General features: G+C 42.6%; 1 protein-coding gene across 1 annotated transcript in view; it reads left to right on the top strand.

Annotated features, from left to right (window-relative positions):
• The window catches only part of ralgapa2 (Ral GTPase activating protein catalytic subunit alpha 2), a 175037-nt gene that overhangs the window by 116771 nt on the left and 34585 nt on the right, over positions 1 to 23681 (top strand). Inside the window, 7 exon segments of the mRNA XM_034195116.1 lie at positions 51 to 119; positions 380 to 517; positions 8165 to 8348; positions 10905 to 11739; positions 13699 to 13770; positions 15146 to 15269; positions 15383 to 15538. Coding sequence (XP_034051007.1) covers positions 51 to 119; positions 380 to 517; positions 8165 to 8348; positions 10905 to 11739; positions 13699 to 13770; positions 15146 to 15269; positions 15383 to 15538 — 1578 coding nt within the window.

Here is a 23681-nt window from a genome sequence, read left to right as displayed (position 1 = left end):
AAAGTAGTGTATCATCCAATGATCTGTGTCCTTGTTTTGTCCCAACACAGATCTTTGTGGCCACAATAGCCTTTTTGTTGCCGAGCGCAGAGCACTCAACAGTGGAAGCAGACAAAAAGGTACATATTGGAAAGGGGGTGGGGGGGCATGAAATGGTTGAGATCTAAAGGACCTTCATCTGTCACACTGGAATGGTGCATTTGCAGAGGAATTTTGCTGGAACTTTCTTGTCTTCTTTTGCTCTGCACATTCTCTCTTTTTTTCACTCATTTTCAAATCTCGCTGTTTTTGCTGCACTCTTTTTCTTTTTTTTTTCTTGGTCAAATGATTTTGACCATCATTCGCTATAGGAACTAACCTCGTCTTCTTTGTTCCTCAGGTGATGGTTTCGCTGCTTCTCTGCCTGTTGGATTGGTGTATGGCCGTACCTCTGAGTCTACTGCTGGAGCCCGTCTCCATGCCTTCACTGGAGGACCGCAACACCCACAAGGCACCGCTGCTAGACTACATCTACAGGGTGGGTAATTTCATTCAGTACGTTGACGGGCACAGTTTAGTCGAGTTATAGTTACATCCTGTCCTTGTTCCAGTATACGTGCAGAGGTGGGAATCGATTAATTTACCAACAGGTGGTGCTGTACCCCTTTCAGCTATTTGGTGTTGAGCCTGTCCTAGTTTACCTATTACATCACAGATGAAGTAGCCAGCAGCAAATTGTCAACACACATGGCGAACAATGAGATGAGCAGCGCACGTCTTTCATTACAAAATCTCCTTTAACAGTGGACTGTCCGGATAAACTGCTGATCCCGATCTCTTCTGAAAGTTCTCTGTTCTCTCACGACGTCCTGGGTCAACAGAGGCTTAAATTTGGAAGTTTTCAGCTCGAAACAAGCTAACGACGGCGGCTAGGGGCGCGGCGCGCCGTCCGGCTCCGTGGGCAGTCCTTAAAGCGACAGTAACACTCCATAATCTCTCATCAGCCGTTAAAATTTTCACCGAAAACCGTCTGAATTTCTCGAATGGTGTCCACTTGGATGTGCCTTACAGTTTCAGAAAAAATTTTGATCAAGCAAAGCTCCAGTCTCTCAGGAAGAAGTCAGACAAAGGAATTCCGATGAGGGGGGTGGACCAGTGCTCACTCAAAGCCTGCCCACAGGCGCATGACGCAACCGACAGGTGTGAAAAAACTCACGCATGCGCACGAGGGTTCAAGCTTGTCTGACGCAATCACACATGATTCAAATCCATATAGTTTTTGAAAAAATAAAAAGGTCGGTTTCTTTTCTAATCGACCTCGTATTTCGTCCTTGCTGTACACGTTAATTATTTAATAGGTGAGCGTGACCGTGGCAACAGTACCACTCTAGTTATCATCTTTGTCTCTTTCTATTTTCGGGTCAAAGCCAGGGGAGGAATTTGAGGCACTTGTGTAGAACGTCTATACCAACTTAATGCTTGCAGTGTGTTTGAGGCTAATAATGCATGAGTGCATTCTGGAACAGTCATGCTTCATATGCATGGTGTGAGGGTGTCTGGTACCAATCTAGTATGTGAAAGTGGAGCTTGAATGAATGAGAGATTAAAGTGATGCTGCAGGTTTTTCTTTATTCTTTTCAAATATGCCGGTCTGCTTGGCACTATGTCATTACTATAGCAACCAATGTAGATAAGACAGAAAATGAGAATTGCCCCAAGAGCACACTGTTCGGATCTGGTCACTTGCTATATAATTTGTATTAAAAAAAAAAAAAAAAAAACTTGCTGATATTAGTTTGATAATTATCCATGTTATCTGCCTCGTTAGCAAGGCAAGAGTATTTATTTCACTCATATAGCAGCTCTCTACCAAGTTCTTGATGAAATTAATTACAAAATAGTCTTACCTTGAATTCAGTAAAGGGCTGTAGATGGATGTTTTTACTCCACTTCCAGTCACTTTTCAAATACACACTATGTGCGTTTGGTGGCTTTCCTCCTTTAAACTGCAGTTGTGTGAGTGTGCGTGTTTAAAATAACTGAAATGATATGCACTCCTTCTGCCAAGACACAGCTTTTGGCAATGCAAAGCTCACGGACTGTACCATGTAGAATGATGTGAGATTTATTGATGGCTCCCATAACTCTGAACAGGAAGTCATCATGGTTTTTGTGTCTGTGGTATTTTCAAACCGCAGTATACCGTGAAACCGGTAATCGCCCTGTGCCTACTGTGTAGTAACATGCACTTTTGGTTTGAAACATGCAAAATATCCATGATACTGTCTACATCTCTGTAATTGTCTCACTAGCCCCTTGTTTTATGGTCTGAGGTTGAGAGCCAAGCTTCAGGCACAATTGAATGGAGCATTATTCAATCCCTCTGTCTGGGCAGATGCGGTCAACGGCACATCTTTGTAATGGTGTCACCCCTGATAAGAAATGTTCCAATTATTCAAACAGGACCTTTTGTGCACTTGATAAGCTCAGGCTATAAATGCTTGTCCCGGCGATTTGAACAGAATATGTCTTAATATGAGTGTGACTGCAGCTGCTATGAACGCAAAGACAATTAGGCATGATTGGTTGTCTAATGGCACACAAAAGGCATTGCTGCTCAGGGTTTTATTGGAAATAATTTATTAAGCAAGCCATCACAAGGTGTAACAAAGTAATGGAATATGGAGATAGATAGATAAAGATTTTTCATATTGAGCAGAAATTGGCTCTTCTCAAGGAACTTATCTTAGTTTTTTGTTTGCTTTTATCCTGTTAAAATCTCACATTATTGGTGGAGGTTCTTGTTGTTCCAGGTAGTAGATGTCCATCTTATAGACATCTAGAAAATTGTCTTCCAGAACCCATCTTTGGTCCTAGGTGACAACCATCCAGGCAGACATCTGGTCCATCACCACCTCCTGAAAGTACCCATCTGTGTGATACAGCCAGGTGAAATGTGGGCGTGTACTTGGCTTGGCTCCTCAACACTGAAGCACCTGTGTGCTAGATCATGCCCTGAGAAATGCACCACATGGCCAAAATGACAAAGATGACTTTTTTCACAATGCAGATTATGATCCTCACCTGAGTCTCCCTGAGTAACTGTTTATTCAAAGTAATTCTGATGACACCCAAGAATTCAATGATGAGAAATAGTACAAAGGACATTGAGTCACTGCTTTGGGTCACTGGTTAGCATTAAAGTCTCACAGACATACAGGAAGCACAGTGACCTTAATAATAAGGCTTATGATGCAGTTCATTGTACTAACAGACCATCAAAAAAGTTGGTGCTTCAGTGTTTCCATTGAATGAAATTTTAGTATTATTTAATTTGTATGTTAGCAGGAATCTGTAGCTTGGTGACATTAGGTCCACTGAGGGTGCAACTGTTGGAGGGCGATACATCCATCATACATTGTTATACCTGCCCCCAAGCCACCCATTATGAAAAAACAAGCACTTGAAACAAAGTCAGCCTGTTAGCCTTCACTTCTTTGGGAAGGTGTATTCAGGCTTCATTCATCTTCCCCAGATCTTGCCGGGCTTGCCCACGCTCCCCCTCTTTACCCATTTATGGGTTGACTGAGAGTTAGTCAAAGCAGAGCACTGCCAAGATGACAGCATCCAGTGGCGCCCTGTGGATGACATCATGGAGGTTTTGTCCATTACTTACACAGTCTGTGCCATGAACGCTACGGTACGGTGGCCGACACATGTTGGAACTGAGAGCTGAGTGGTCAATGTCTGAGTCAGCTCTCCTCCCTCCAGAGAAACCTGGATAAGAAACCCACCTTACACAAAAACACTCATCTTTACAGTATACCCATTGTCCTAAAGTACAACACTGCACTAGAACTCACTGGTTGACTGGACTTCTGCCGAGGTTTTTCTCTCTCTGTATGCCTCAGTAGTCATCTCCAGTACTTGTTCATATGCACATTACATGTGGGCATTTTTATGTGCCCCTTTAACTAGTCCTCTTTGTTTTGCTGTCTTACCATCCAGGAACTGTTGCTATGCAAAATGCAGCCACTTAGTTTTCAAGCACAGCCGAGGGTTTCTCCCTCCCTTTCTGCCTCCCGGCTCTCCACAGAGGAAGCTCTTTAGGGCTTTGGTGCAGCAGCTGTTTGGTTCAGGCCCTTTCAGTGTCAAGTCTCCGATCCCTCCCCCATACACCCAGAGGTCCGCTTAGCAGAATCATCCATGTACTGTCTACACATCCCCACACAATACTGTTTCAGTTGGCAGAGCCTGCCTGGCCCTCTGTGTCTGCTGAATCGGATTAGTCTGTGCGTGGCTTTACCAAAATTGTCCTCTTCTCTCATTTGCATACACAAGGTGTATGGTTTGCCTTGTGTATGATGCTGTCAGATGATACAGTCTTCAGGTACATTGCACGTTTGTGACTGAAGCTGAGGATGACGATAAAGTCTTAATTAAATCAAACAGTGTAAACCTGTCCAATGGCTGTAATCAACTGCCCCAATGCGTCTTATCTGGCCCTGCCAACGGATGCTGTGCCATCTGTTGTGTAGATCGATACACGCGCATCACAGGAGAAATGGATTAGTGGCAATAAAGACCCTCCTCTCTCCTTCTCCTCCTCCCTTTTTCCCCCCTCTGTCTTATGATGTAAATAACTCATATAGTCTCCTTTCATATAGAACTGGATGATGTGGAAACGTCTGTTGTTTTGGCAACCATCAGTTCTCACAGATCAGATGTTAACGTGCCGCGAGTGGCCTGCTTGCGACCTGAGTGAAGTTCGGATCGTTTATCAACACATTGACGTTTTTATTCAAAGCTGCAGTGTGTAGGATTTACTGTCATCTAGTGGTGAGGTTGCGGATTGCAGGATTTTGTCTCACTTATTAGCCTGTTAGCATTACGTCTTCATGGTAATTGCGTTATGTTATGCTAGCTAGCTTTCATACCAACATTAGTCTGAGTAACTTTTCATGCTAGTGTTAAGACCCCCTGACCCTTGCATAACTTTGATCCGCGCACTTGCACGCACTCTGCCATGCACAAGAGTAAACTCGTCTCAAACTCGTTGTAAACTGTGCACAGCTTTGTGTACGTGTGCAAAGGAAATTACGTCCTGCTCACAGACTGATTGCCAGAGACAGGACATGTCCACATCCAGTATAACTTCTCATGGAGGACATCTCCGCGTCCACTCATGGACTGTCGTGCACACAAACGCCAGCTGCAGCTCCGCGGTCACAGGAAGAAATATAAACTAGAAATGAGAGAGCACATCTGCTCATTTTCAATTTAATTTAATGTATTTTCATTTATATCACACTAAATCACAACAGAGTTGCCTCAAGGCGCTTCACACAAGTAAGGTCTAACCTTACCAACCCCCAGAGCAAGAACACAGGCGACAGTGGTAAGAAAAAAACTCCCTCTGATTTGAGGAAGAAACCTCAAGCAGACCAGACTCAAAGGGTTGACCCTCTGCTTGGGTCATGATGCTGACACAAATTACAAAACAAATATACAGGAAATTTTGCCGGTGCACAGGACGGGAGGGTTGCAGGAGGAGACACCACACCCATCTCTGGATGGAGCTGCATCTCAAACAGAGAGAAAAAGCAGAATCAGGCATCAGAAAGACAAGAAATACAGTATAATTTGTCAGCATTAAACAAGAAGAAAAACAGAAGAAATACTAAGGTGATCATTTAACAGTCTGGCTGCAGCTGAGCTCCTCAGTGCTCTCACCTCCTCAAGCTTCGATGCCAAGCACATTATATTGTTATAATGTGCATAAAATATTAGATGTGTTACCAGCACTTTATATTATTATTACACTCAACAAAAATATAAATGCAACACTTTTGGTTTTGCTCCCATTTTGTATGAGATGAACTCAAAGATCTAAAACTTTTTCCACATACACAATATCACCATTTCCCTCAAATATTGTTCACAAACCAGTCTAAATCTGTGATAGTGAGCACTTCTCCTTTGCTGAGATAATCCATCCCACCTCACAGGTGTGCCATATCAAGATGCTGATTAGACACCATGATTAGTGCACAGGTGTGCCTTAGACTGTCCACAATAAAAGGCCACTCTGAAAGGTGCAGTTTTGTTTTATTGGGGGGGGGGGGATACCAGTCAGTATCTGGTGTGACCACCATTAGCCTCATGCAGTGCAACACATCTCCTTCGCATAGAGTTGATCAGGTTGTCAATTGTGGCCTGTGGAATGTTGGTCCACTCCTCTTCAATGGCTGTGCGAAGTTGCTGGATATTGGCAGGAACAGGTACACGCTGTCGTATACGCCGGTCCAGAGCATCCCAAACATGCTCAATGGGTGACATGTTCAGTGAGTATGCCAGCCATGCAAGAACTGGGACATTTTCAGCTTCCAAGAATTGTGTACAGATCCTTGCAACATGGGGCCGTGCATTATCCTGCTGCAACATGAGGTGATGTTCTTGGATGGCACAACAATGGGCCTCAAGATCTCGTCACGGTATCTCTGTGCATTCAAAATGCCATCAATAAAATGCACCTGTGTTCTTCGTCCATAACAGAGGCCTGCCTATACCATAACCCCACCGCCACCATGGGCCACTCGATCCACAACATTGACATCAGAAGACCTCTCACCCACACGACGCCACACACACTGTCTGCCATCTGCCCTGAACAGTGTGAACCGGGATTCATCCGTGAAGAGAACACCTCTCCAACGTGCCAAACGCCAGCGAATGTGAGCATTTGCCCACTCAAGTCGGTTACGACGACGAACTGGAGTCAGGTCAAGACCCCGATGATTACGACAAGCATGCAGATGAGCTTCCCTGAGACGGTTTCTGACAGTTTGTGCAGAAATTCTTTGGTTATGCAAACCGATTGTTTCAGCAGCTGTCCGAGTGGCTGGTCTCAGACGATCTTGGAGGTGAACATGCTGGATGTGGAGGTCCTGGGCTGGTGTGGTTACACGTGGTCTGCGGTTGTGAGGCTGGTTGGATGTACTGCCAAATTCTCTGAAACGCCTTTGGAGACGGCTTATGGTAGAGAAATGAACATTGAATACACGAGCAACAGCTCTGGTTGACATTCCTGCTGTCAGAATGCCAATTGTAGGCTCCCTCAAATGTTGTGACATCTGTGGCATTGTGCTGTGTGATAAAACTGCACCTTTCAGAGTGGCCTTTTATTGTGGGCAGTCTAAGGCACACCTGTGCACTAATCATGGTGTCTAATCAGCATCTTGATATGGCACACCTGTGAGGTGGGATGGATTATCTCAGCAAAGGAGAAGTGCTCACTATTACAGATTTAGACTGGTTTGTGAACAATATTTGAGGGAAATGGTGATATTGTGTATGTGGAAAAAGTTTTAGATCTTTGAGTTCATCTCATACAAAATGGGAGCAAAACCAAAAGTGTTGCGTTTATATTTTTGTTGAGTGTATTATTATTGGCTGGAATCATAATAAAGTATGTTTTATTAATGAACTTATATTTCATAAATACTTTGACTGAAAAAACTACTAAAATAGCTATTGTTACTTTAGTAAATTTACTAAAATACATATTTGAGGTATTTTTTTTTGGGGGGGGGGGGGGGTATTTTGGCGGGATTAAAGTGGATTGCTTATCACAGAAGAAGACGAGGGAGCATGAATCCCTGACTCCATAGAATCGAAAACATGAAGGGAAACAAAACTGTGCAGCCTGCAATCTCACCACTAGATGACACTCAACCCTACACACTGTAGCTTTAAATAACAATCCCATCATGTTCACCATCGATCCCAACTTCACTAGGGCCACAGGCAGGCCGGGCATGGGAACAACTTCACTAGGGCCACAGGCAGGCCGGGCATGGGAACAAAAAGGTGATTGCTTACGGCATAATGCAGTCTGCAGCCTCGCCACTACCACTACATGGCACTAAAACTGGCAGGCGGTAGCTTTAAGGCTTTGTTCATCATCAATGTTTCAGGTGAGTAGGTGGAAGCGGGTGACGAGGTTGATTGTAAAGAGATTTTTGGGTGTTCTTGGAGTGTCAAGGCAGATTTGTAGCTGACAGAATTCACTTTTTCTCCACTTTATTAGTGACATTGTGCAAGTTAATTAGACTGGCACACTTTCTTTGTCCTCTGTCGCAGTACTGCTCTTTTCTAAATCTGATTCTTTCCCGTTGTTTCTCAGGTGCTGCACTCCTGTGTGTCCAGCTCCAGCCTGCACACCCAGCAGAGTCACTACCTCCTCAGCCTGTCAGACCTCTCTGCCGAATACGACCTCATGTTGGGTCAGGTTAAGAGCTGTGAACCAGCAGCCTCCCAGGCCACCAACACCGCCACAGACTTTGGCAACTTGCTCACCGTAGCTGAGGGTAAAGACACCTGGTTTTGGCATCTTTGCATCCGCAGTGGGGCGGCGGGAGTCGGCCTGATCACCGTTTTACTATTTAATACCTGCTGTGTGTAAGATTGCACTGGGCTGGCCAGTGGAGTGATGGTGCTGGATTTGTGTGTTGCACATGTGTGTGGTGGTCTGTCTGCAGGGATACAGATGCATGTGTGTATCGCCCCAGTAGATGAATCGTAATCATCTTTTGACAGACCACAGAAACATACTGTATATAAAAAAAATCCAACAGAGATGACAACAGTAGCTCATCCATTTAGCCCCTCTCCATTAAATGTCAATAACCCTTATTAAAAAAAATGAAAGAGAAATAAACCATTGCAGCAAATGGAATGTTCACATTAGTGCTCAGCCCAAGAGATAAGACCCATTATGGAGTTCACATAAAAATGTGAGCCCCCCCACCACACACACACTTTTTGTCATGACCTTGTGATTCCATTAGGCAACATGTTCTCTTTCTCTCTACCTCATGTCCTCAACTTCTGAGAACTCCTTTGCACAAACATCCACAACATACGTGTCCCCAAAAACAATAAAAGAATTCTAACAGTTCGCTTCTCTTCGGGAAATTTCATCACACTGCTGCTGATTTCTGGTGAGCGGCTGCACAGAGTAGAAATTTCAAAAGCACCAACCAAAGCGTAGTAGCTTAGTTATATTCATACCCTCACCTCATATTGATTAAGTCACATCAAAGGGTTTGCACATCTCTCGTGCAGCTTGGCCTGCTTTCTAAAGAGCTTTCTGCACTTTGATGGGGATGATGGTATTGATGGCACTGTCACAATGCAAGAGTGCGTTGTCTTGTTTTACCCTCATCACTGCAGAGAAAAGTGCGTCATGCCTTTCACTTAGGAGTAAAAACCTGTACATTTACATAATTGCAATTTGCTAAGTAGAGTCCTATTCAGCATCCTGTGAAGATACAGGTTCCCATTAGTGCTCGGCTAGTCTCAGTGCTTCTACTATTGTAAGATGACTCAATGGGCTTTTCAGAGTTGTCTTTTCAAACTTGTGTACTGAGGAATTAATAAATTCCATGTATTAATAATCATAAATGAGTTATGGTTTTGTGTAAAAGAGCTAACAGGGACGATAGCATGGCAACACACAAATGCAGGGCTTTTAAAATATGATTACCATATTTTCTGGAGTATAGATTGCACTAGAATATAAGTCACATATCTCAGAAAATGCATTGTGAAGAAGAAAATGTATATAAATTGCACTGGAGTATAAGTTGCACCTTTTTGCTGGAACTGACTTTTTAACAGCGTTTCCCTTGGGGCAAGTTTATCAGCAGACAGGATCTCCTGCACACCACAGCCTGTGCTGTTAAATTTCTGAAGTAAGCAAAATGGATAAATAAGGTTGTTTTCAGCAATATTTTGGATATTACTTCATGCAGTTTGGACAAAATACATCCTCAGATGAAGCTAGATTGCTGGCCCACAGCAACATGGAGAAGTGAAGAGTGGATTTATGGAGGAAGCTGTTAGCTAACATAAAGACTGTTAAATTACAAAAATAAGCAAGATGGACAAATACACATATTGGATGTTATTTGACCTTTAGATCTAAAGAGGTTGTCAGATGGACCCAGACTGCGGGTCCACAACTTTGAAAATACTGTCTTAAAAACATGAGTCCATTTGATTTTTATTTTAATCGACTATTTAAATTGGGATTTTGTGCATTGTTGAAGTGTACTTTTATTGCTGCCATTTATTCTTTCATTATTCAAGTTAAATTTTTATGCTTATATTCCTGGGAAAGCCCTCCAGCACATAAATAATAGTAATAGCAGTAATTCTTCTTTTTATTATTATTCTTAATATTCTTCTTCTTCTTCTTCTTGAATGTGTGATCGTTCGGTATATCAGTCGCACTGGGGTATACAGTAGTGTTCAGAATAATAGTAGTGCTATGTGACTAAAAAGATTAATCCAGGTTTTGAGTATATTTCTTATTGTTACATGGGAAACAAGGTACCAGTAGATTCTCACAAATCCATCTTGGTTCCAAACCAACAAAATGAATGCCTCGCAGATGTGAAGAAATCATGAAAAACTGTGGTTATACAACTAAATACTAGTTTAGTGATTCACAGGATTGCTAAAAAAGCAGTTTGAACATAATAGTTTTGAGTTTGTAGCGTCAACAGCAGATGCTACTACTATTGTGAACACCCCCTTTTCTACTTATTTTTTACTAATAGCCCAATTTCATAGCCTTAAGAGTGTGCATATCATGAATGCTTGGTCTTGTTGGATTTGTGAGAATCTACTGAATCTACTGGTACCTTGTTTCCCATGTAACAATAAGAAATATACTCAAAACCTGGATTAATCTTTTTAGTCACATAGCACTACTATTATTCTGAACACTACTGTAAGTCTCAGATCTCTCAAACTCATAAAAAAGTGACTTATGCAGTTCATCATGTTTTGTATTTTCCCTTGATGAGTCTCAGCTCTTGATTGACATTTCATCCTTCTCTTTTTGAATCTTCCACCAGAAAAGAGACGTCGGAACATGGAGCTGATTCCTCTGACGGCGCGGATGATCATGACTCATCTGGTGAACCATTTAGGCCATCATCCAATGAACGACGGCCCCGCCCTTCTCCACAGCCTAGTGAGCGAGAATCACGACAACCCCTACGTGGAGTCGTCCGAGCTGTCCTCAGAGGTGTTTAAAAGCCCCAACCTGCAACTTTTTGTCTTCAATGACAACACACTGGTGTCCTACCTGCAGGTCCCTGCTGAGAACATGACTGTTGGACAGCCCCCCCACCCGTCTTCTCTTGTACGTGTCATAGTCCGCGACATCTCGGGCAAATACTCATGGGATGGTGCAATCCTCTACTGCACCAACCAGGAAGATTCTGTTGATGTGGACGTCTTTGAAGCTGTGGACCGCCCTCTTTCAACAACCTCAACAGTCACTCCTAACAGAACCCAGCCGACCTCCCCAACTAAAAAACCATACAGCCGTGATTGCTCCGTCTCAGACTCTCTTTCGGACTGTTGTGAGGAAGAAGAAGTAGATGTTCTGGACCAGCTGTTGGAGGATCTGGGGCACAGCAGCCCAGAATGTCTAACTCAGCCGCAACGTAGGCTCAATCAGCCAGCCCCCTCACCGTGTGGCATGAACCGAGAGCAGGAAGGAGCCATTTTGGAAGCCATTCTCTGTCAGACTCAGCAGGAGGAGGCCCAAGTCAGGAGGTGGGCTGCTGATGTGAGCTTTCGGGCTGCTTGTCACAGCGAACCCTCCCACCAGGAACCAAAAGCACCCTTCTACTTCTGCCGACTGCTGCTTAATGACCTTGGCATGAACTCTTGGGAACGCAGGTATATCTCTGAATGCAGCTGAATAGTTAGTGGGACAGCAGATCATGGAGTGTAATGATACACAAATGACATTGCTACATGATGAAGAGTTCAAGGTTTCATCCATAAGCTATTAATAAAAGACCTAGTCTGCTTATTTATTCTGTTTTCGCCGTTAAATTGTTTTCAGATCATCTTTTCTTGACATATTCCATCTTTTAAATTAAAACTTGCTTGACAAACGTATTTTCTGGACTTATAATTTATAAATTTGTAAATCTCATTTATTTTTGACACGTGGCACAACTGCTTCATGCAGTTAAACCCAAGTTTTAATATACTGCAGAGACTTCGCAAAGTTAAAAGTGCAAGAAGCAAAATGAATTGAATTTGTATATTTCTTACATCCGTCAAGGGCATAATAAAATCATCTGTGTTTATTTAGTTGTCTGTCTGTTAGTAGGATTACGTCAAAACTCCTGTGCAGATTTTGACAAAATTTTTATGTTACATTTGGCCATGGAAGTCTCCATTAAATTATAGAGGTGATCCGAATCTGGATTCTGGATCAAGATTTACCTTTATAAAGACTTTGAAGGATTTCATCAAAACTACTTTAACAGATTTTCACCACATATTGGTGTTAGGCCTTGAAGACTCCATTAAATGTTGGAGGTGATCTGGATCTGGATCTGGATCCGGACCTGGATTGGGGATTCACTTTGTAGACTTTTAAGGATTACTTCAAAACTACTTCACAGATACGACATCATGATGTAAGACCAAGATCAGGAAGACACTGTTTTGTTTCATCTTGTGAATTAAATATCAGATTGCAACATCTTGATCAGTCGGACCGTTCTGGATCACTGTCCAATTATTACATTGTGTTGTGGAATCCGGATCCAGGTAAAGTTCTGGTCACGATGTGAATCACATGTCTTTTATTTTGAGTCCTCATCCTTGGTGGATGTCAGAAAGCTTCAATTTCTCTTGTTTATAATTTCAACACCATGCAAAGTGAATAAATGTTTGAACACTTGACACATGATTAATTAATTAATTTATTTATTTATAATGCAACAAATAATAGTCTTTAGAGATGATAGGCTTACCGAAGCTTAGTTTAGCTGACTTGCTGTTGCTGTTCTTCTTGTCTCACACACTCACAGTACAGGGCCCTAAAACTGACCAATTCCACTGTTCCCACATGGCTTAAAACTTTGGTTTAACCAGTTTCCTAATCATGTATTTGCTACTAAACACACAGCAGCAGTCATGTAGTTATGAATGCAAGAGACAGCTATTATTCTATTAAAGAGGCAGTTCCGGCTTACCAAATTAAAATTTTGACTTCATATCATGATGCGCTTTGAGGTTTCACAGTAGATATTGTGGCACCTTTATATTGCAATGCATAGCAGCGTGATTATACTCCAGTTAGATAAGACAGGATGAAAGGTCAGGTTTGGACAAAGTCACAGCATCACCTCCTTATTTGCTTTTCACTGAAATTCACCATCATGCTTTCTACAAACTACATTTTAAGTGGTCTCTTTTGGACAGAAAGCGAAGCCTCTGCAGTATATTAATTTGGTACATAAGTTACTTCACCTTTCGCTGAAAAGTAGCCCAGCTGCCAGCTCGTTACACAAACAGCAAAGTCTGCAGTCCAGAGCGTCTTAATGTCCTCTCCACAGGGTAAAAGTGCCCAGCCGCTTTTCACGAAGGTTTGTCTTGCTGAGCCGCATCTTTGCAGTAAATTAAAAGCTTCCAGCTCTTAATAGGGATGGTGCAACACACTCAGCCAGCAGGAGATTACTCTCTGCACCTGTGCCTTCTCCGGCTCTCAGTCCTCACTGCACATCGGTTCAAAACAAATTTTTGTTTGTCAGTAGATTGTCCTAAGTTGTATTTGGTACATTTGTGTGTTGTCTTTGGAATGTCACATTTAACCGAAGCCTTTTTCATGTTGAACAGGAAAAACTTCCATCTGCTGAAGAAAAACTCTAAACTCTTAAGGGAACTGAAGAATTTGGACTCCAGACAATGGTAAGATTTATTTAATTTTGTTTTATTTATTTATTAAAAATAGACAGCTGCAGTTTAGTCCGACATTCATTATTATTATAGTTGTTATTAATTTTTTTTAGTCCTTCAAGGAGGTTCATTACTGTAAAAAAAAAAAATGCACAATTTGAAGTATCCAATTGAAAATACGCTTTGGAAACATGTATTTTGAACTGGGGAAAAAAACGTTTTTATGCTTGCGTGATGTGGTGGTGGTGTGATTCTGCTGTTCTCTTTATTACGATAAAAGTATCTCCTGATGCTGTTTGACCAGCAAAAATAATGTGTGTCCATTGCTGAAATACAATTGCCAGGGGGTGATGGAAGCACAGCTAATCAAGCAGCATTTTACAGTGCTGGAAATGAAGCCAACCTGTAAGGGCCAAAACCTGCAGTTCGTTGAATGGCCACTTGTGGTTGGCTCTGAAACAATCAGTCTCCACAGTCATCCATGTTTAAATGTCCAACTTTACAGCAGAGATGTCTGTCCTCCAGTATTTCCACTTAGTGAAGTTTTATAATTATTGAATTTGTATGTTAGCACCTGCATCAGTTAGCAGGTATCAATAACTTGGTGATTATTAGCTACAGTGATAGTGCCATGGCTATAGAGGCATTATACTGGTTGTAATTTTTAATAGCTGCACAGAAGCTACCCATTATCTGAATTCAGGTGACCTAGCCCATTAGCTATATTGATAACCTTGAGATTTGTGGGCGTATTTGGGCGTCATGTGTCCCATCCGGGTCACACCAGTTTTGCCCACACTCCAACTCTTTATCCATTTATGGGCTGGCAGGTGCATTTGGAGGAGTCAGAGCACATCTTTTACCAGTCATATCTTTATGGAAGAGTGGAACAGAGAGAAGTGCTTGAAATGTAGCTTGGAATTTGCCAAAAGGCACATTGGAAGCTTTGGCAGAGGTTGCATATGGTTTCTTCTCAGTAAATGGCTTTCTTTGTGCCACTCTACCATGAAGCTGTGATGGCTAACAGCACATGTTGCATTAGTTGGACCTCACTTTCAGATGGCAAGACTCAGTGTGGTCCTTTTAACTTACACACAAACATGCAAAATGTCCTAAATTTGTCTCAGCAGAATGCAGTGCGATGGCAACAGGAAAACTGCGGGTCATTTTCTGCCATTCGTTAGAGAGACATGTTAAAGAATAAAGGCGTGTTTTAGAAGACTGGCTTTTTCTTCTTCTTTGTCCTCTTCTGAGTGATTCACCAGCTCAGATGGACGGTTTATCTTGACAGGCAAAGTGAAGGATTTTGTGTCACTGGACTTTCATTTTGATGGTGCTCTTGTAATCAGAAGGTTGTGTGTTTATAACTCTGTGTTTTGTCCTGCAGTCGAGAGACGCACAAGATTGCTGTGTTCTACATTGGAGAGGGCCAAGAGGACAAGTGCTCTATCTTGTCCAACTGTACAGGCAGCAAAGCCTATGAAGACTTTGTCTCAGGACTAGGATGGGAGGTGCAGACACCCACGACCTCCAGCCTACACATACGTCTATGCCAGCACCATCCACAGGCTAATATGAGCGCACTCCTTTGCAGAAATTGCTAACTTGATCTTCTGTTTCTCAGGTGGGTCTGGCTACACACTGCGGCTTTATGGGAGGCCTCCAGAGGAACGGCAGCACGGGTCTAACAGCTCCTTACTATTCTACCTCCACTGTGGAAGTTATCTTCCACGTCTCCACACGTATGCCATCGGATTCCGATGATTGTCTCACCAAAAAGGTAAAAAGGAAATGCTCTCTTCACAATCCATTTTTAATTTGTGAAGAAGCACTTGGACCGTTTTTGTTAAAGTGAGTCATCTAAATCAGATGACAAATTTTCCCAGATGATACTAGCTTGCATCAGTTCTGTGTGCTGGATTCAACACTTTTCAATGCCCGCATGGTCTGGGTTTTTTTGGGAAGGGTTCCAGAAACCAGCAACTTGGATGCTTTTGTTGGCAAAGAAAGGTTTATTGTCTTTGACTTTGTGGACGGATCCATGGAGAGACTGATTGCAGCTCTTGAGAAGCTGAGTAACGTGTGTGGTTTTGCATTTTTCATGGATAAACAATAAGATCCAGGCTTTCAGTAACTTCCTGAACTTGACAAATAGAAACAAATTCATAAGTGTCGAAATTGAGAAGGAATTCATGTCTCTGGGTCCTCAGCCTTTGAGATGTAGAGATCCCCAGGGAAGAGCCTCTGGCGTCAGAGATATTTGGTGATGGCAATACATTTGCACTTACATTTGCATTAACATTTGCAGGTCTGTAGGTCCTTGTACTTCCTGTCTTACTAGATAGTTGTGAGACTTGGACTCTAACTACTAACCTAAAGCAAAGTCTGGATGTCCTTGGTACTTGGCCTCAGTGAGTGTGACTGTCAACCAAATGATTAACCTCTGGGGCACTTCTGGAATCCACCGAAGTGTGTGCCAAAGTTGGTCCAAATCAGGTTGACCAATTCTTTATGGACAGTTTTAACAAACCAAGTTAGATATAAATTAGCATAAAGACATTTGAGGAGGAAGCCATCAAACACACAGGTAGATATGACCTTGACACTATTAATTGACCTTTGGCAGATTTGACCTTGATGAGTAGTTCTGGAAATCAGACCTCAGACATTAAGTGGAGTAGGTCCTGGGAGGCAACTCAGGAGAACACCAGGAGCTACACACAACTTTCTCCATGTAGAGTTGGAGTTGCGTCAGGAAGGTCATTTGGCCAAATCCCATGTGGATTTCTAGCAAATCAACCGTGGTGACCTGAAGCAACTGGGGCAACTGAAAGCAAAAAAAAATGTTTTTTTTTTTTTATTACATTAAATAGATAAATAAAAATTAACGGCTGTGCATACTTGTACTGACTTTTTCAGTAAAATCTATGTAAAGTACTTTTTTTTATAGATGAAACTCTGTTTGGTTGATGACGCCATTTTGGATCTTTTGTAATTTAAGCGATCTTGGATAGGGCCTCGCTCAATCCTGTTCCTACCTGTTGCACACTGCAGGAAGCAGAGCACAGTGTGTTGGGGGAAAATAAAAGAACACAATGAATATACAATGTGGCGTGTTTGATGCATAGAAATAGCCTCGCGGTCATGACGGCACAGAGCACCGTGTTTTAGTTTTCTGCTCGGTGTTAAGCTGTGATCAGGAGGTGTGACTCCAGAGTGCGGGCATTGATTAGTGACCCTAACCAGACGGCCCCGAGGAGGAGAGTCGCAGGCGCGTGAGTAAAAAGAGGGCATGTGCCGCTGTGGTAATGACTATGATTCTGCTAGCCCCTGCCCCTCTCCCTGCGTGCTGTGACCAGGGCCTGGATTCGGCCATTAGCGCTCTCTGCTAGGGCAGGCGCCGGCCGGATGTCGGCAGGATCCTTTTATCCAATTCCTGCTGCCGCCACAGGAGCGATCGATTGGGTTCTGCAGTTTGATTCTGAGCTGCAGTGCACCGGTCGCAGTTAGTACAGAGAAATGAGCTGCAAGGCCCCTACCCGTGCTGCCAATCTGATCGTACTGAACCCCGCTGAGACGGGATATTCATCAGACACTCTTCATGCCCAATCCTCAGCAGGGGACCCCCTCAAATACCTCCTACTCATTCCAAAACTGCAGCAAACTTGTGCTTGGTGGCTCCACAAATGACTAAACCCAACTGAAGATGTAGATTAGTTTGGCTGGAGTGAGTCGCTGAAGGTGCCACCAAGCCCGGGCTGGAGTGTGCTGCCACTCCACGTCCATTAATTTGCCTGAGAACGTCTTCTAATGCTTCTGTTCATGTTGCTCACATCCAAACACCAGGCACAGGCCACGCTGAAATTGGCTGGCCCGCTGTGTGCCTGGATGTGCCAGCAAAATCTGAGGTTTGGAGAGAAGTTATGAAGGAGGAGGAATGGGAGCTGTCTGTCCAAGTGGACGGTTTTCTTGTCCAATTTTTTAAAAACCAAATAAAAAAAAGCAGCACATTAACTGCAACACTCCCTGGTTTTACTGCCTGTGAACATTAAAAAAAAAACCTTCTGTGGCAGAGCTCGTAGTTTGTAGATTGCCTGTTTGAAGAGCCGGACAAATTCCTCAATCCAATTGTGGGAGTCGGGGTGGTGCAAGCAGCAGCAGCAGCTGGCTTCAGTAATGCGGTTATAGGAGCGACCTGCAGGGCTGAGGGTCAAGCCAAGTAGTGTGAGTGAGCGAGATAGCTCGGTGAATTAGCTTCAGCACTCAGCCCTCAGGCTCCACAGCATAACTGCTGCTGGCTGTTTTTCTACGAAGCCGTTTCTGTTCTGGGGACATTTGGCCTGCTGAGTGTGAATCACATCGACTGGGTGGGAGGTCAAAGAGAACTAATTGGACAAGAGCCTCTGACTTAAATCAGAATTTATTGAAAAAGTCTCAGACATTCTGACCTGATTATCAAAGGGGCATCGTATTTTCCAGAGTATAATTCGCAGGGTTTTTTTTTTAGTTTAGGAGGTTGTGTGGCTTATACTATACTATGGTGCAACTTAGACACTGAAATATCACGTGTTAATTAACAACATGTATTTCCCAGAAATCCAAAGCAAAATTTACATTTTTTAAATTTTAATCTTTATCAAACCAGGGTAGTCCCATTGAGATCAAAACCTCTTTTGCAAGGGAGACCTGGACAATTATAAAGTTTCCAATCCATCTAACCTGCATGTCTTTAAATGTGGGAGGAAACCAGAGCACCCGGAGGAAACTCACACAAACACGGGGAGAACATGGAAACTCCACACAGAAAGGCCACAGGTTGGAATCGAACCCATGAGCTTCTTGCTGTGAGGCAACAGTGCTAACCACTAATCCACCGTGCTCAGATCATAATAGGATAAACACCCATATTAAACGTACACAACAACACACAAAAATCTCAAATTAAAAAACAAAATAAAATTGACTCACATTGGTATTGTAGTTTTTCCAACACTGTGGTCCAGCAGTTCATATCCATCTCAATTTATTTTGTCCACATTATCTCAAATAACATCCAATAGCTTGTCCAATGTGCTGTTATTTGTCCATCTTGCTTATGTTTGCAGTTTAAAAGTCCTTATGTTAAATAACAGAACAGGCTGTGGCGTGCACATGTGCAACACTTAGTTCCTGTCTGTTGTTAATCTCACCCCCAGCAAAGTGCTGCTAAAAACAGAGTTCCATATACATAAAAAAGATGCACTTTATGCTCCACTGCAAGTTATGAGGGGCAATTGAGAAGTTTTGAGCCTGACCAACAAAATGTAGGGTGTGGGTCTCCATCTTTTGCGTTCTGAGAAACCAACATTTCTCTAGAAAGTTTTCACTCACTGTGTGCAGAGTTGAGAAATGTAGGTATAACGTAACTCATTGGCCGAGCCATCGAGTTATAGATGTAACTTTTATATTATGTTTCTGTAATCTAACTCTCTATGGCCAAGCCATAGATAATAACTATTTTATATTATATTTCTATAATATAACTCTATGGGCCGAGGCCGACTCTTACAGAGCATTGCTTCATTTCACTTCACTTTTAGCAGAGAGGAGTGTCAGTTCGGTTTCATTTAAGTGTTGAAGCCGTAAAGCCATTAAATCCTTAATTATGAATATTCTGCTCTGTTTGGTTGTATTGATTCAATGAAAAGTTGTTGAGTTAGCCTTAAACTTATTTGAAATAAAGCAGCTGATTTAATTACACCATAAAAAAATAGTTTGTTCGGTTGACTTGGCGTACCACCAGAGGGAGCCCACAGTTTGAGAACTATGGCTCGAGTCTAGAAATATGGTCAGTAGTTTGGTGGAAAGATGTTTGTTTGAATCATCTGAATTAATCTTGTTACTTTGAATCAAATTAACCTCCCCATATTGATTTTTGACAACAAATGCATATTCACCATTTTATCTCTGTTTGTCCCAGCGTCTGACCCGGTTGGTACCTACCAATTGTTGGACGGACAGACTGAACTGGCAAGCGCAGTAATCATCATGCCGTGGGTTTGTTTAAGATTACCGTATTACCATAATTAAAGGCTTATAATAGAATGTTCTAATTGCATTTTTGGTGGCAAGGACATGTTTCGTAATGGCTCATTAAGTCCACAGTACATTGGCAGATGTTTTCCTCTGAGAACGGACTCACTTTCAGTGACATGATATACACTTGAATCAGGGACAACTGCTTGATTTAACATCATGAGCAACCAGCCAATAAGAAATCTACATGTGTCAGAAAATGTTATGTCGCCGTGTCCATCTATTTGCTTTAAAAGTTGAAAGCTGTTTACCCATGTCAAACTGGCATCAGTCAATTTCCTGTCATTTAAGTGTCTCTTCTCGTCATGCCCATTTTCATTTGTGTTTGTGAACAGAGTGGAAATGGGATGCAATTTAATGTCTGATGGAGAAAGTTAATTGGATTTAAATTATTGTTTTTTAAAATGCCCACTTTTCTGCATTTTGTGTTTGCAATTTGTATTTCTAATGAAAAAGCTTTAAAAAGATTCCAAACTACAGCCCGAATCCCTTTTTTAAAGTCGTGTTTTCAAAGTTTGTGATTAGCTGAAAGTGGTGAACCGTAGGACTGGTATGTTTAAGACACTAGCACAAATCTTACAATAATGCTTCTTACACGAGCAGCTGGTCTAAGAAAATAGTGAATGAATATTGGTAAGGTTGGTTTGATAAGTTAGACCGTACTTGTGGAGAGCGCCTTGAGGCAACTTTGTTTGTGATTTGACGCTGTATAAATGAAAATAAATTGAAATTGAATATGCTAATTTCTTGGATAACATTACGTGGCTGATGGGGAATAAAAAGTCCTATATAGACCCCAAGGTCTGCTGATGTCTCAAAGTCAGGTTTAAGCAGAAACAAGGCCATTTTAAGCAGAAACGAAGCAATAATCTGTGACGTTTTGAAATGACCGACACACAGTGAACGCATCAGCTGGCAGCTTGTGTAGCCGCGGCGCTCTGATCGCTTCCTCTGTCTTTTATGATGAAATAATGTTGAATTTATGTGGAAATGATTGTTTGTACAAAAGCTTCAGATATCTGTCACTGAGACAGATGACTGGAGGCAGTTTGAAGCAGAAACGAGGCGATAATCTGTGAAAACATGGCTAATGACCCATGCGCAGTGAAAGCAAGGAGACCAATTTTTAGGGGGCACTGTTCGGTCGGCGACACCGGCACCACTTTACACCGACATTGACTGAGACAATGCAGATTAAGTGTCTTGTCCAAAAATACAAACCCATAGCGTGATTGGGAATTGAACCCACATTTTCATATTTGTATCCCAACTCCTTATCACACTGAGCTACCTGAAAAACCCCTGACATGAAATTATTGATTCAGGCTGATGTTGCATATGGAAAAAGAAATGGAGCCATTGTCTGAGTGAGTTAGAGTTTGCTGCAACTTTTAGCAGTGCGGACGGAAACGTGAAAGGAGCCCAGCTGAGGTGGTTCGAGCAATCTGGTAAGGATGTCTCCTGGGCACCTCCCTAGGGAGGCATTCCAGGCACTCCATCTGGGAGGAGACCCTGGGGAAGACCCAAGACAGGGTGGACATGATTATATCTCCCTACTAGCCTGAGAAATACTTCACGGAGTCACCAGTCAGTAGGTGGTCCATTGTGGGGCCCAATGGAAAGGGAAAGTCGGGGTTCCCCTGCTGACGCTGTGCCCCCCCCCCCCCCCCCCCGACCCAATCCTGGATAACTGGTTTAAGGTAAGTGAGTGAGTCAAGCCAGCATGGGCCCCCACATGCTATAAAGTCCAGTATCTCAGCAGATACATATCATAAGGAAAACTTTGGAAGAGTGGAGTTCTGTGGTTAAGGATCACAACAAGTGGAGAGCCCAACCCTCAACATCTGCCACACGATTGGCACTTTAAAAGAAATGAAGACCAAGAAAGAAAGCACGCAAAGCACTATAGTAGACGGACAGTTACCAACCTTAGTACTGATGAACTAAAGACTGCTTGATTGTTTTTCTCTGTTTCTGCTCGTATCGGACATTTGGCAGCATTATCATTACAGTATATGGGCATGTAGCTACATAGCATTGCGGCAAAGTTGTTAGCTTTGTTGTCTTGAAGCAAAAAGGTCCAGGGTTCAAAGCCCACCTGCATGCCAATCTTTTGAAGAGCCATACGTCATCTGATGTGGTGACCCCAAACAAATGAAAGAAATCCAGAGAAATTAGCATGTAGGCTAGCTAGCTAGCTAACTGTCCAGCTTGCCCAATCTGTGTATTTAGAGGATAACTTTATTTATTTTAAGAAATTACTGTATTTTCCGGAGTATGTCGCTTTTTGGGATGCCCTATGACATGGCTTACATACAAAAAATAAAATAACCGTTTATACATGGCTTTCATGGAATCAATTCACTCAACAAAATAAATGGGAATAATTAAAATACATGACAGGAACGCATAATAAAAAACTCAAATGGATTCGTGTTTTTATTGGAGTGCTTCCAACGTTGTGGACTAGTAACCTATGTCCATGTGATGGTTTCTTCTCTCCACACTGCTTCAAATAACACCCAGTATGTCACCCAATGCACATTTATTTGTCCATCTTGCTTATTTTTATGGGAATTTGCACAGACATCGTAACAGGTTTGTTTGTTTGTTTATGTCATCTCTGTAGTACTTCTACGGATATCATCAGACATGAAGCACTTCCTTCAGGAAGAAAATCTGCTTTCCTGATTTGTGTTACTCATGGAACCATTCCTCTAATTGATAGTAGTATTTTATTTTTTCTATTTTTCCCGTCTTACATCATCATGTCGCACGTCAGCCTTCTGGAAGTGATGTGGGCCATGAGATGTTGGCTGGATAAGAGAGCAGTGACATACCTGACCCTCTTTGTTTCCTATCCATCACCACAGGGGTGTGAGATACAGTGCATCCAGAAAGTATCCACAGCGCTGAGGGGAGGTGAAGGTCTAGTGGTTTAGTGTTGGGCTTGAGACCAGAGGATCCTCGGTTCAAATCCCAGCCTGACTGGAAAATCGCTAAGGGCCCTTGGGCAAGGTCCTTAATCCCCTAGTTGTTCCCGGTGTGTAGTGAGCACCTTGCATGGCAGCAGCCTGACATCGGGGTGAATGTGAGGCGTTATTGTAAAGTGCTTTTAGCCTCTGATGCAGATGGAAACGCGCTATATAAATACAGTCCATTTAGCACTTCACTTTTTCCACATTTTGTGTTACAGCCTTATTACAAAATTGAGTAAATTTATTTTTTTTCCTCAAAGGTCTACTCACAACACCCCATAATAACAACATGAAAAAGGTTTTTTATTTATTTAAAATAAAAATGTATTAAAAACTAAGAAATCACATGTACATAAGTATTCTTAGGCTTTGCTCAGTACTTTGTTGATGCATCTTTGGCAGCAATTCCAGCCTCAAGTCTTCTTGAATATGATGCCACAAGCTTGGTGCACTTATCTTTGGGCAGTTTGGTCCATTCCTCTTTGCAGCACCTCTCAAGCTCCATCAGGTTGGATGGGGAGCGTCGATGCACAGACATTTTCAGATCTCTCCAGAGATGTTCAGTCAGATTCAGGTCTGGGCTCTGGCTGGGCCACTCAAGGACATTCACAGAGTTGTCTTGAAGCCACTCCTTTGATATCTTGGCTGTGTACTTAGGGTCATTGTCCTGCTGAAAGATGAACCGTCACCCCAGTCTGAGGTCAAGAGCACTCTGGAGCAGGTTTTCATCCAGGATGTCTCTGTACATTGCTGCATTTGTCTTTCCCTCAATCCTGACTAGTCTCCCAGTTCCTGCTGCTGAAAAACATCCCCACAGCATGATGCTGCCACCATCATGCTTCACTGTAGGGATGGTGCCTGGTTTCCTCC

Source organism: Thalassophryne amazonica, chromosome 19 (assembly GCF_902500255.1).
Source record: "Thalassophryne amazonica chromosome 19, fThaAma1.1, whole genome shotgun sequence".
Taxonomy (NCBI): Eukaryota; Metazoa; Chordata; class Actinopteri; order Batrachoidiformes; family Batrachoididae; genus Thalassophryne; species Thalassophryne amazonica.
This window is presented reverse-complemented; position numbering and strand designations above follow the sequence as displayed.